Source organism: Manis pentadactyla, chromosome 2 (genome assembly GCF_030020395.1).
Source record: "Manis pentadactyla isolate mManPen7 chromosome 2, mManPen7.hap1, whole genome shotgun sequence".
Classification (NCBI taxonomy): Eukaryota; Metazoa; Chordata; class Mammalia; order Pholidota; family Manidae; genus Manis; species Manis pentadactyla.
Genome location: NC_080020.1, coordinates 110,366,086 through 110,380,218, shown reverse-complemented (window position 1 = coordinate 110,380,218; position 14,133 = coordinate 110,366,086). Strand labels below are relative to the sequence as shown.

The 14,133-nt window shown below is 34.6% G+C and overlaps 1 protein-coding gene across 6 annotated transcripts in view; it reads right to left on the bottom strand.

Annotated features, from left to right (window-relative positions):
• Positions 1-6,226: 6,226 nt before the first annotated feature.
• Positions 6,227-14,133, bottom strand: part of FYB1 (FYN binding protein 1) — a 146,202-nt gene continuing 138,295 nt past the window's right edge. For all 6 annotated transcript variants that reach the window (XM_057495588.1, XM_057495583.1, XM_057495581.1 and 3 more), the window contains 3 exons: positions 11,231-11,264; positions 9,028-9,059; positions 6,227-8,271 (listed from right to left, as the gene is read on the bottom strand). In XM_057495588.1, coding sequence (XP_057351571.1) covers positions 8,249-8,271; positions 9,028-9,059; positions 11,231-11,264 — 89 coding nt within the window. In that variant the 3' untranslated portion in view covers positions 6,227-8,248. The remainder of the gene's footprint in view (positions 8,272-9,027; positions 9,060-11,230; positions 11,265-14,133) is intronic.

The window sequence follows — 14,133 nt, the reverse complement described above, 5'->3', positions numbered from 1 at the left end:
AGATAGAAAACTTATTATAGTAAACTTAAAAATTGAATTTTCAGTGAATTTTCTCTAGATACTAAAGAAGGTTAGAGGCAATTTGTGATAAATAAGAAACTATCATTAACTTATGGCCATAGCTTAATTTCACAAGAGTATTGTCTTGCTTATTCATCCATCTTGCATACCAGATGAGGCTCTAAATGCGTTTAGCCTGTTTGTAAAAATCAAACCCATTTTCAAAGGATAAATATGTATTATCTCTTGATAACAGAGATATTAAAAATAGATCTTCCTAAAGTTTAAAGGCAAATTTGAAGGTGGATTTACTCGTTTTTTGGTATAGTAATTAATCTTAATCCCATATAAATCATTGAAGTAAATGTAAATCCCTACAACTGAGTACTTTGAAGGGAACCATTCTACTCTGAATATGTAAATTCTGGTGTGTTTGTTAAGGAGCAAATCACAATATGTTGTCCTCATTTTTTCTGAAGTTATTACAGACTTTATGTATTCTCCAAATTTGCTTAATATCAGTTAAATTTATATTTTAGTCTTTCAGGTCTCTCTCTTGAAACTGGGCTCCATACCTTACCCAACCCAAACATTTCTGTTTGCCATCAGTATCATTATGAAAAAGAACCAACAAGTTTCCTAACTTCTGGCTTCATTGTGTCTCACTGATAATTTTCATGCTTTTCTTTGTTTTTATTTTCATTTTTTAATTATTCAGGGAGAATAGGGAGCAATGTGTATCAGAAAGCAGGCTATCAAAATGATAAGACATTGGGCACAGAGTGTAAGCCTTATTGGCCATAACTTGGGCAAAGCCTATATCTCGAAGCGTCATTCCTTCATAGTAAAATGAGCCTGACTTGGCAGAGTTGACATAAGGCTTAAATGGGACAAGGGCCACAGCACTCAGGGCAGCGTCTAGCACATAGGGGCACTCAGTAAATGCTCACGGATGGCGAAGATGGTGATGGCAGAGCAGCGTACCTATGGAATTGACTTAAATATGAGATGGTAGGATTTTACCTTTTGAATAAGTGAGTAAAATACATAAAATAATAGTAAATAGGCTTATAGCACACATTTACCATTTAACTGCCTCTCTGCTTACCCAGTGTAAATTTAGTTGCTTAGGTGAAGCTGCCTTTGAAATGATTCAGGATGCTGGTAGTATCCTGACAAGCAGAGAGAGACAACCCCTTGATGATATGAAGAGGCCCAGCTTTAGTGCTTGGTCCATAAAACATACACTTTTATGTTACATCTTATTTGACAAGAGAACCATTTCTGCAAAAGCTTTGCTTCTGATCCATTCCTGCTAACTTATACTGGTGGGTGCCCCCAGCCCTCAGCTGCTGTAAGAATTGGCTGATAAAGCTCCCAGCTGCACCTTACTTGAGAGAATTGCCCTCAGTCCAAAAGAATAATATTGCGCAGAGAAGAATCAGCAGTTGTGGTGGGGGAGGAGGAAGCCTCTGGCAGTCAGTGACTGCTGAGGTGGGGATACAAGCCCAGCCCCCTTTCTTCAGTGTGCACAGTGGAGCCATTCCTGCTCTGGCGCTTCCTTCTGGAATCAGGCTGAGCCTGGGTTGCAGCTGTATTCAAGGCTTTACTCAATTTGTTTCCCCATGCTGTGCTGTTCCCTCACTCTTTACATGTGTCTCCCAGGAGAGCCCCTCAACAAATCCCTCACATAAGAATTCCAGTCTCAACATAAGAAACCTTCCTAGCATGTCTGCTTCCACAAGTATGTTAGGAATAGGAGAGATTTTTGTGTGTGTTGTTTTTCTTCCAGACAAATGCATGTGCCTATGAATACTTTGTGGTTTTGGTTTTCTACTCCTGCCCATTTATTTAGATCTTGCAGATTAGTAACCACTATAGCTTAGTGTACCTCTTTTAGAGATATACATGTTAAAGATGAGAAACCAGAAGAAAAGTCTGGTCCCCTGAGGCATGTGGGTGGCAACAGCATTTCAGTGCTTTTATTAATACAGCTTCTACCAGTTGGGGTGAAGCTCTGACAAGCATATTGTATTAGCTAAAGCACAATAATCTTGATTTCATTCTAACTTGAAAAAGGCTTACTGCTGCTAGAGATGTGGTGCAGAGTTAAGATTCAGTATCCAATGACATGTGTTAGATCATGAATCTGAAAGGGAAGAGAGAGTTCACATGCCTGAATAAAACTCTCCATTAACTTGAGTAAAGTTTTTGAAAAATATTACAGTATTTCAAAGATCTACTTCTAAGAACTGAGATGAGAGGGCTGACACGGTGGTCACAGAAGGTATGTCTTTGCTCTCCTTTCCTAATAAGAACCTGGCTGCAAACAGCCAATGTTAGCTATTGAGTATCATTCTTAGCTAGGCGAGTCCCAAAACACAATTTGGCTTTAGATTTCTATTCAGTATTCTAGGCCAGGGCATTGGCAATATATCAGATGCTAAGGAATTTGTATGCTGTAGCATTAGTTTTTTATGACTATATTCCTATTAAACCCCTCAATGTCATTTGGTGCTACTAACAGAAGTGGAATCTGGCTGTTAGACACTAGATAAATTTTGTCCATCCCTCACCCACATAAAAAGCCTTCCCATTATTGGCAAGTCGGATAGCTACAGAGTGGCCTGTGCTCCATCTGATTTTTTTCCCATCATAAATAGCTGATGTTGCAAACTGACTACATGGGTCAAATCTGGCCTATGGGGATAATTTGTTTGGTCTGACTAGTACATTTAAGAAAATTTCAATCAGCAGTTAAAAAAAAAAAAAGGCAGGAGTTAGATATATAAACCTGGATATGCAGCTTCTCTTGAGAAATTGGAGAATCTATCAACAATGGGCCCATAGTCCATCAGAGTTGAGTCTTATTATCAATAGGGCTTAAGCAGAAAACAAATGGCAAAACTCAAGTTGGGAAATTTGAAGAGGGCTTAATAATAGGATTGTTTACAAATGTGTAAACAGTGTGTAGGGAAACCACAAAGAGAAGTCCCTGGCAACCTCAGGGAGGGTTGCAGTCTTGAAGGAACAAGGAGAAGTAAAAGCCCAGGAACTCAGAAAGTCAGCACAATGTGGAGAAGCCTGTCTGACCGAGTTGTGAGCGTGGGTGAAGGGCACAGGCGCCCATGATGATGCTTCAAGGAGGAAGTTGGAGGAATAAATATCCAAATTTCACTCTCTCATCCCTCTAATTGCCTGCTAGTGTTTCACATTGGCCAAATCAAAGTGGGAGCTCTAAATCAAGGGAGCTTGAAGCTGTCCATCAAGATTAGTCTTCAGGAGCACAGAGCAGGATGGAGAAAGGGATGGAGCAGGTTTGAGAGGGGGATCTGGAGAGCCAGACAGAAAATAGCTAGCATAATTAGCACAACTCATTCCTGTGGGCAGAGTTTATATTCCACCATTTGCCACACTCACCACCATGCTCTATTATACCCCACACCAAAGCTGAATGTCATCTGCCATTTATCATCATGTTGGCACTATGTTGTTTCTTTATATATATATATTTTTTTCTTGTAGAAAAGAAGTATTAATATATGTTTAAAATAAACAAAATTTACCTTTGTGGGAAAATAAACATAGATAAGGGAAAATAAAATGAAGCAAGTTATTTTTATTTTGCCATGGGGAATTGTTTATTTTCTAAGACAGAAAAAATTGAGCTTATTCAAAACTAATGAGAAATACCTAGCTTGGAAGAAAAGATAAAAAGACAGGGCATAATCCAGGATCTAAATGTCTTGAAAATATTTATGTACATATATATAAATATACATGTATATATGTACATTTATATAAGTATATATATATATACACATATATACATATATATGTATATGGTTTTTCCCATACAGTGTAGTGTACAGGAAATACCGAATAAAAAAAGATGTGATACACTGTAACCTGATACTCAGATGCAGGAACTAGACCTGGCCCAGATATTGCATTTATTATTTTATTTATTGTGTGTATTCTTTTTTTATTATTATTGTGTGTATTCTTAATCATTTAATTACTCTCAAATATCAGTTGGCAAATAACTGGGACTCAGAGCAAATTTACAGTCATTGAAATAATGTTCATCTTAATAGGATTCCATTGCATCGACCTGTTCAAAGTGAATAATAGCAAACTAGCAAGCAGGGTGATGGTAATAATCATATGTATCAGACACTGTATTAAATGCTAAGTACAAAGTTTCAGTTAACTTTTACAACCCTGTAAAGTAAGTGTCTTCATATTTTATAAATGCAGATGCTGAGTCTTAGCAAAGTTTAGACTCTTGGTCAAAATTACATAATATAGGTGATAATCTCAAGCAGGCGATAGAAGGACTGATGGACATTGTCACTAAAATAAACCCCTCAAGTATGTGGCATAACTGTGACTAAATAGGTAGCATCGCAAGAATTTCCAGTTAGAATAATAATAAGTTGTAATATTTGAGTCCTTATGGTATGTCCAGAACAAAGCTTCGCATTTCACAGATGTAGTAAGAAATAATTTGTAAGGGGAAAAAAAATAATTTGTGTTTATTTCTGCCAAAATCTCTCTTTTCAAGACATTTAGATGCTTGATTATCCCTAATTTGTCTTTTTATCTTTTCCTCTGAGCAAGATCCTTCTCATTAGTTTTGAATAAGCTCAGTTTTTTCCATCTTAGAAAACAAACAATTCCCCATGGCAAAATAAAAAATATCTTTCTTCAGTTTATTTTCCCATCGGGCTATCACTTATGTTATATTTCTCATTTTTATAGTAAAATTTCTAGGAAGAGGTATCCATAAAATCTGTTTCAATTTTCTATCTTTCCATTCACTTCTCAGTCCATTTGTGGACATGGATTGAGTCCTGCCACACTCCCTTCCAAAGAGGGGCAATTGCTGCATTTAGATGGACCCTCAGCTGAGGGGAGTGTGGTCTGCAGACCTTCTCCAGCTGTCTGCTCCTCCAAGGTCTGCCTTAACTTCAGAGTCAGCTCGCACCAGGTCACACCTTTCCCAGAGTGGCCCCTATATGGTGACAAGCGAGATGGGGTAAAGATGTTTAGCGGCTAAGCACTAAACTCACATTGGAGATAGTTAAAAATTAATCTGTATTTCCTTCCTCAGAGGTTCTGATTCAGTTGATCTGAAGAGGAAGATGTGTATTTTCCACCTCCACTGTGTTCAGTTTTCCTCTGGAAAGCAGACACCAAGATGGGGTAAAAATGCAATAATTTTTTTTTCCTGGAAATGTACATGTGTGAGAGGAAATAGGAAGAGATCTGGGGAAGGCTTGAAAGTGCTATCTGAAAACAGTGCAAGTCTGACCCCATTGGAAGTGGGGCGGGGTTGCGGGAGGGCTGGCTAGAAGCGTCCCAGAGTACTATGTAGGGTAAAGAAGGTGTAGAAGGCTGCTGGGGAGTCCTCAGACCCAAGCTGGCCCCTTGAGGGCTGGGGTGTCTTTCAGGAGCAGGCCTGCCATGCCCAGTCACTGGCTAGGAGCAGTCTCTGAGAGGTCTGGCATTGATGCAACATGGTGATGAATTTCAGGGGGTAGAAGGTGGTGACTTTGGTCAAGTTCCCCATAGCTGAGGGTCTGATGCACAATCTCATAGCTGCCACGTGTACCCTACCATTTTAAGACAATAGGATGAGAAAAGAAATGGAAATGGTCTATAGTTGGGGAGGCATTTGAATTCAAGGCATGGTTTTTCAAATGGGAAATACTTCAGTATGTTTGTAAGCCTGCACAATGAGAGAAGACAAAGATGAAGAAGAGGAAGGGAGAGGAAAAGATGGATGCGGAGGGTGTGTGTGTGTGTGTGTGTGTGTGTGTGAGAGAGAGAGAGAGAGAGAGAGAGAATTAATTAATTGTGGAGGAAGAAGATTTCAGAGAAATGGAGGAAGAAGATTTCAGAGAAAGCAAGATGAAGAAATAAGATAAAGGTGTGGCTTTGAATTTGAGGAGGGACATTTTATTCTCTGGCATAGTGTCTGGATATGTATTAAGGTTGAAAGTTGTTGGAAATTGAATGGTATTTCACTTGGTTGTCTCAGTTTGTACCACAAATAGGAGGCAAATGTGAAAAGTTGGGTCTTGAAGAGTAGGAACCCCATCTTTTGCAGCAAAGCCAAGAAGAGGTAAGGATAGGCTCAGAGAAGACTCTTGTATGTGTGGGATCAAGTTATGGGATAGAAAGGCAGATAAACTCAATTTCTTGATGAAGCAGGAGGCAGTTACCAGCTGAAGATATTTATTTCTAACTCTTCTCACATGACAAAATTCCATACATAAAAGTGTAACAGAAATAATATTTAGTACATTAGAATACTCCAAATATACCTTTTATATTGATATGATTATATATTACATAAATTTTTCATAGGCATGTGTGTGTCTGTTTCTTGGGGTATATACCAAAACTCTAAAGTATTTTCTTGATTTAATTTAGAATTTTAAAAAATGACAGTGTATTGAAGTTGCACTATTCTCAATCAGAAAAAAGATTACAGGAAATTCAATGTCAGTGTATTATGTATATTTGCCACCAAATTTAACGAATACAAATACTTTTTTTTTTTTTCAAATACAAATACTTTTGAACTGTGTAATTTTACCTACTATTAAATTCATCACGTGAGCATATTTTGGCTTAAAAGTAGACATCAAAATATTTCATATTTGGAAAGGGTCTTCGAAATCATTGGTTTCAAATGTGAGGTCCGACTTCCAGAATCTATAAACTGAGCAACAGGAGTTGATCTATTTCCATATCTCAACGTATGAGTGGAAATCCCAGTATACCCACATGAAGACTTTGGGTTCCTTTACAATTATTTGAAATAATCTCAATTCAGTGGGGCTACTCTTCAGAAGCTCTGATGGGCCTTTGCAATATTAAAATTTGGATAATGTGTCAATCATTATTTAGTCTACGAGTTTTAAAAATAAACAAAAGTTTCTAAAACACAGGTTTGTTGTGGAAGGATTATAAAAATTTGGGTTAATTGGTAGTGAAAAAGTTGGCAAAAACTGATTTAGTCTAATCTTGTAACTTGCAGATGAAGAAACTGGGAGGACAAATAATTTACTCAATATCACATTATGGTTCATTAGTAACAGAGGCAGCATTAGGATTTGCTTATTTCATGTTTTAGAAATTGTAGAAAAGTATTTCTTTGGGTGTTAAGGTTTTATATTTTTATTATGGTGTTTAGTGTTCTTAGCATTTGGAACCAAAATGCTTCACATTTTGTTTTGGGGTTGCTTTGGGAATGAATATGTATCAATAGGGAACACCTTAGTCCAAACACTAGAGTTTATTAATTTGTACTCCTTCTGCTGGCCAACTTCCCAGTACTGTGGTTAAAAAAAAAAAAAAATTCTGTAGAGGTAATTGAAAAACAAAAACGAAAACAAAAACCTTTAGAAATCTTCATAGTAAAGAGGTGCCATAAAAAGCTAATTAATTTCAAAGTTCATTATTTCATTCTTCACAATTTTTAGGGTAGTCTTCATTCACATCTACTCTAGTTATAACAGTACTTTAAACAGAGTACAGAATTAAACTGTTAGCATATGAATTTGCAAAAAGAAAACATTTTAGACTCTTCTACAGTTTTTCATCTTAATTGTGTATACTAAATGCATATACTCATCAAATAATTAACATATTCACAATTAACAAATAGGGACAAACTATACAAAAGTTGTTATCACAGTAATTTCTGAAAATATTTAACCCACCAGCAAGAGAGGAGACAGCATTGCCTTTTTTAAGACAGACAATTTGAATAGATAGTATAATATACAATCATAATTAGAGGTGCAAATAATAGTTTTCCTTTTTGTGGAATGTTTTAAAACTTCCTTCCTTATATTTCTTTGTTCTTTGTCCTTATATTTCTTAGGCAACACAATAATTTCTTCTCAAGTGTTTTTTTTTTATTTTTAGGGGAGGGGAGGTTGTCTATTGATGGTCTAAAAGAAGAGACTTCATAACTACAGCTGAGTCAGAAATGGGACATTTAGTAATTCCTGCATTGTATTGATGCAGTCTTCCAAGATATTGATTAAAGGAGAGAGATCATTTTCTATATCCAACATCTCAAAACTTTATAAAGATATCAGAATTTCATAACAAATGATAAAAGGAGTTTTGTGCATTCATTTTCTGTAATAACTAATAATATATGCCAATTAAAACCCAGACTTCATATTTTCTTCAAATGAACTAGCAGAATGACCAAAACTGAGAGCTAGTCATTGTCATAGATGCAACCTGAAAGAAAAAAATACAAATGTAAATATGGTTATACTAAACACAAACCCTCTAAGTGTTTTAATGTAAGAAATGTGGGTGATTCATACTCTCTTGGTTTAAGATTTTTAAAAAGGTAGAGTTGGCTCACTTTATGAAAAAGTGTTAAATTGAAGGTTATATATTTATTTAACTTTCATTGCTTAGATAGATTTATTCTCTATCAAAATGAGGATTATGAGTTTTATCTGAGATTACTTAATTAAATGTACTTTACGTTAGTCATTCCGAATAAGGTTGAAAATGTTAAATATCATTACAAACTGTAAGTTTAAAAGGCAACATGATTAACTCTACTTCATTTCAGTTAAGATTAACTATTTATGTCATAATTAGAAATAGAGAATGCTTAGAAAATATTAATATTATAGGTTATGAAGTAAGTACCTACTTATTGGCAAAGTATACATATTTTTGTGGGTAAAAAATTCTTATTAAGATTCATAGCATAATGAAAAATTCATCAAATATTTTCATACTTCTGTTTTCAAAGAAAGTAAATAAAAGACTCTTCCTTCATGCCCAGCTATGTGCAAATTTCTTTTTTCATTATACCAGGGCATTTACCTTTCCTCTCAGTATTCAAGTGATTCAAATTCTGATCAGATTGGAAGCCTCTAATCAATTCTAATACTAAAAATACAATATTTTTACTATTTGTAAGAAGAGTAAATTCACTGTTATTATTCCCTGAGGTGGGTGCCATATGAGACTTACCATCAGCAATATCATCATAGATCTCTCCATCACTGTAAATGTAGAAAACAATTTTTATTTTAAAGAAAATATCTTCTTAACATTGCAGCAGTATTTAGATTAAATGGTTAATGATATGATTTTATAGATACAATAAAACTATTTAAGGGTGACAAGTTACATTCATGCATTTATAAGCAGAAAGAAATTTTATATGCATCTGTACCTCCTTTCACTGGCTTAACCTAATCCTCCATTTCATTCTAAAAATAAAAAGCCTGTAACTTATTCCATATCCTAGACAGAGAGAATAATGGAAACATGCCTCAAGAGTGCAGACTGTGCCTTACTCATCTTTAGACCCAACCTTGGGTCTAGCACACAGCTGTGCTTGGTGAGAACTGTTTGTTGAATCGGACAAACTGAAAAATCATGGCATAGTACTCCATTTGTGGGGGGTCCTAATCCAAAGCTATAATGGATTCTTTATATCTGGCAATAGTTATACTTTCACTTGAACCTCAAATATTGAATGAAATATGGCAATATTTGGCATAAGAAATTGGGTGTATCATTTTTGCATGTTTCTAATTATAATTTGTAAGTGTTAATGATAAAATATATAAATATTAGTTACAAATAAGTAGCCAAAATACAGTTGGTATGGTAATTCTTATGTTATATAATTTTAAAAATATTTATGGATACAGGCAACATCCATAATAACAGTTCTGGCTACTTTTACACATTTTGAGTTTTACTTGGTCCTGAATCTTTGTCAAATATCCTACTCTAGACACACATTGAGTCCTTTTTGTATACTAGGGGATATAAATATGAGTAAGACAAAAGCATTGGTTTCAAAAGCTTATAATCTAGTGGAGGAGAAAATGATATGCAGGCAAATAAATAGAAAGTATTTTAGTGTTAATATAGTCTTGAAACGTAGAATAGAGTTTCTTAGTTTAAAAATGTAGGTGATATCACTTAGAGCAGACCCACTTTTGGTTCCTGTACTACCTCTCTGCTTTTATCATGAAGCAGCAGCAGGTCCTTCAAATTGCTGCCAACCATGGCAGATGCTTGCGTTTCCTGTTTTCTGTTAGGATCCTTTCTCTGAGATTGAGAGAGGATTTGAGTAATGGAAGTCCAATACCAATGCAAAGAAGACAGATTTTCCTAGCATTCATTCAATAACCATTTATTAAGTGTTCACTTCAGGAGGTGATGAGCCAATAATTACTTAAGGAGTACACTTTCTAAATTAGCTCTTAATTATCTGTAATAATCACTGATGATGATGTCATCTTATTATCTGCCACAATTCTTTCCTTGATATTTGTTATCTTTCACAGAATAAAACACATTGAAAAGTCCCATGTCTACTGCCATGTTTAATGCTGTGAGGAAAATGAAAGTATTATGATTATTTTCCTTTTGAGTCTTGACTAGTTTGCTGACAGGGCACTTAAAATTGATTTGCCTTTTTTTGATTGGTGTCATGTTGTTTACGGATAGTTTGTGACTCCTCCTTGATTTTTTATTATGTTGAATTCTATAAATCTTTGTACTGGTATATGACCTGGTAATGGAGTTCATTTCTTGCACTGGCATACTTGGAACAGCATCTTATGTTTTGGGGCCCTGGAATAGCACAATGGTGACACAGACTGTGAAAATGTTCTTATTCATAAGCATAGAAGAATCATTGACTAGCACATCTTTTTTCTGGCATGCTTCCAAAGAAAAGGCAACTAAATACTCTACTGTACTATGCCTGGTGTGAGTTTAGAGAAGCCCTCAATTAGGGGCCAAACTATAGACTTTTAATGTGTGATATGATCCCCTATCATGTAGACACTAATTGATCCCTAATTCAATTCAAACAACTTCATTATTCAGCAAGAAAATGCAAAGTATTAATGAAAGTGTTAATGGTGTTGACCTGTTTCCAATGTTTTCAATATTTGTCTCCAATGAATACATAAAACTATGAGCTGTATAACCATGAATGAGAAGAGCTCCTTGTCTATTTGAAAGAATGACACTTTATGAAACTCTTAACTTTATTATAGGCACTAACATATTCACAGTAGCATAACATACTAATTTAGAATTTATTTATGATAGTTCAGTAGATTACTTAAATGATATTAGGAGTCTTTCCTAAAGAGAAGCATAAATTTCTTTTTACAAGTATCATAATAGAAGAAAATGAGCTTACTTGTCCACCAAGCAATTCCGAAGAACATAACCATCTATAAGGGAAAAAAATAATTCATAAATAATTAATAATTTATTAATAGTACAGACTTGAAATGTCTTTACTATTTTTTAAGAAATGGAAATATAATGGAATAATTAATGTACTATATGATATCATATATTGAATAATTGTATCTGTTTAGAAATATGACCCATTTTCTCACTCGTGTCTACTTTCCTCTCCTTCTTTTCTTTTCCTTTTCTAAATTTTATCTCTCTCTCCTGCATTTCTCTTTCTCACAATTTACAATCTTTCCTCTTTTCCCTTTAAGTAAGAAGAAAATTATTTTCTTTTCTAAGCTACTGCAGATTGTAGCACAAGGTTCTTCCAAATTTTAATATATTTTTTCAACGTGTTTACTATGTGACCCAGTTTTAGAAAGAATTTATTAAGCATTTTTTCTCCAACTACAAAAATAATTCATAGGTATTTTAAATACCACCAGATCAAAGACTTAACTTTTCAAAGTTTATTGTATTGAACAGAGAGCTGTATTTAACTTCCCTTTCAGATCACCAATCTAGTGGTTACTTGGGGGAGTGTGTATTATAAATGGTCTCAAAGGAGCTCTCAGATTCAGCGTGGAAGGTTTCCCTTAGTGTTTCTGCCATTTGACAGTGTCAACATTTGCAATTTTCATCTCTCATGGAAACAAATCATTATTAGAAGAGCACATATCAGAGAGTCTAGTGATATCCTATTAAGTAGAAAATAGACCATATTTTATTCAAGGAAGCAAAGAAAAACATTTTTGAGCACCCTGTATTTGCCCCTATTGTGAAAAATGCTTTTAAGAACAAATATGGACTATTTTTCTTGAGAAATGTCTGCTGACATCTAATTAATATTGCTAACCTTTGCAATTATTAGTTTTATGTTAGCACCTAAACACTATTGCATTCTTGAGATTAGTACTATTTATTGCCTTATCAATACAGTCTCTAAATAATTTCTTTCAGTGAATCAATCTATTGTTTTTGGTCCACTTTAGATCTGGTTTTAGTTCTAAATCAGAGTAAATGTGTAAAAAATTATAACCCAGGAAGCTCATAAGCAAAGATTAGTACCAATGATGATAAACTCAAATTTACTGATGTCAATTTAAACTGCAAAAACATTTTTCAAATAACGTTGGGATCACACTACTGAAATTGTAGATTAAAACTCCTTTAAGAAAATGAACTTTCCCTTGAAATATTCCAGGGTTAAAAAAAAAAAATCCACTGAAATATTTTATCAAGAAATTCATCACTCTTTAATGAATATTGTTTATAAGAATCATATTTGGAAAAGAAAGAATGAAATTAGTTTGAATTTCTGTAATATGGAAGTAATGAAGTAGTAGTGTAGTTAGCATGAATTGTATTATGGAAGTAATGAAGCGTGTTTCAAAATGATAAAAACACAATAAAGTAATTTTCACTCAGAGTATGAAAAATTAGACCATGTTACACCTTCCTTTTTATTTCAGTTAAAGCAAAAGTAGCAAAATTTCTTCTATTATGTTAATGTGTGTGTGCAATTTAAGTAGTAGCTTAAAACCTATACATGCTGAAGTTACTCTACAAGAAGATATATCAAAGAAATAATCAATCTTCCCATGTTTTCTTCCGCCTGCTACTTCTATAGCTTTTCTTCTTCCTTCCTAATTACAACCCTTAAATAGAATTCGTGCCTCATATCAAATTTACCGAGTATCATAATTCTTCCAAGTGGTAAAGATACCTCAAGACAAATGCTGGGCATAGAAGCCACAGGGCATAAATATGCAAAGAAGTAAAAAGCTAACTTTTTCAAACAATAAGGCTTCTCTCTCACTTACCAACTTCACATTTCCCTGTATGGCCCCGGAAGATGACTGGTTAGCCAGAGACGGGTAAGATTCCTCAAGGGAGGAACAACCTAAGACAGGCACAGTCGCAGGGGGGCCATCAGGTGAGAAATTGGGGATCAACAGAGGTGAGGCTTAGAACCTCACCCCCCCGTTCTGAGAGAAATCTTCTGCATACGTGGATGTTTTATTGCCCTGGTCTAGCTTGGATTAACACATAGTCTACAGGCACACACCTGATCATCTACATGTGCTCTCTTACAACACTAAACTATGTTTTCTACCTTTATCTTGTATCTACCTACCACTTCAGCATTTTATTAAAAATAATAATAATAAAGAGAGAAATGTGGTATCCACATATAAATCAAGTATAAAAACCAAATGAGTATTCATATTTGAACTGACTGTTTATAGTTCATAATGCATGAGCAAAACCGAAAGTTTCTGTGATGACTGCCCTTGTACTGTTCACTATGTAACTTATTCATTATGTAAGAATTTGTTCTACATGTAAAAACTTGTTTGTTATGCCTCAGAAGATTGGAGACTGACAAAAATTAGGCTTGGGGTGGAATAATGATTGTGCATTGAGCATTGACTCCCCTATACAGAATTTTATTGTCGTTAACAACCATTTGATCAATAAATATGAGAGATGCCCTCACAAAAAAAAAAAAAAAAAAAGGACAGACTTCCAATGGTAAAATAAATTAGTAACCGGGATGTAATGTATAGCATAAGGAATATAGTCAAGATATTGTAACAGCCGGGTAGGGTGATAGCTGGAACCTAGAATTATGTATATAAATGTTCTACCACTGTGTTGAACACTTGAAACTCATGTAATGTAATACTGTGTGTCAACTATCCTTCAATAAAAAATAATTATTATAATAAAAAAAAAAAAAAAAAAAAAAAAAAGAACATATGGCATGTGAACAGTCCCCAGGAATGGGTTGTTTTAATTTGTCTGATTTCTCTCAGACTGTTCAAGTTCATTTGGACAATATCCACCATATCATAGATA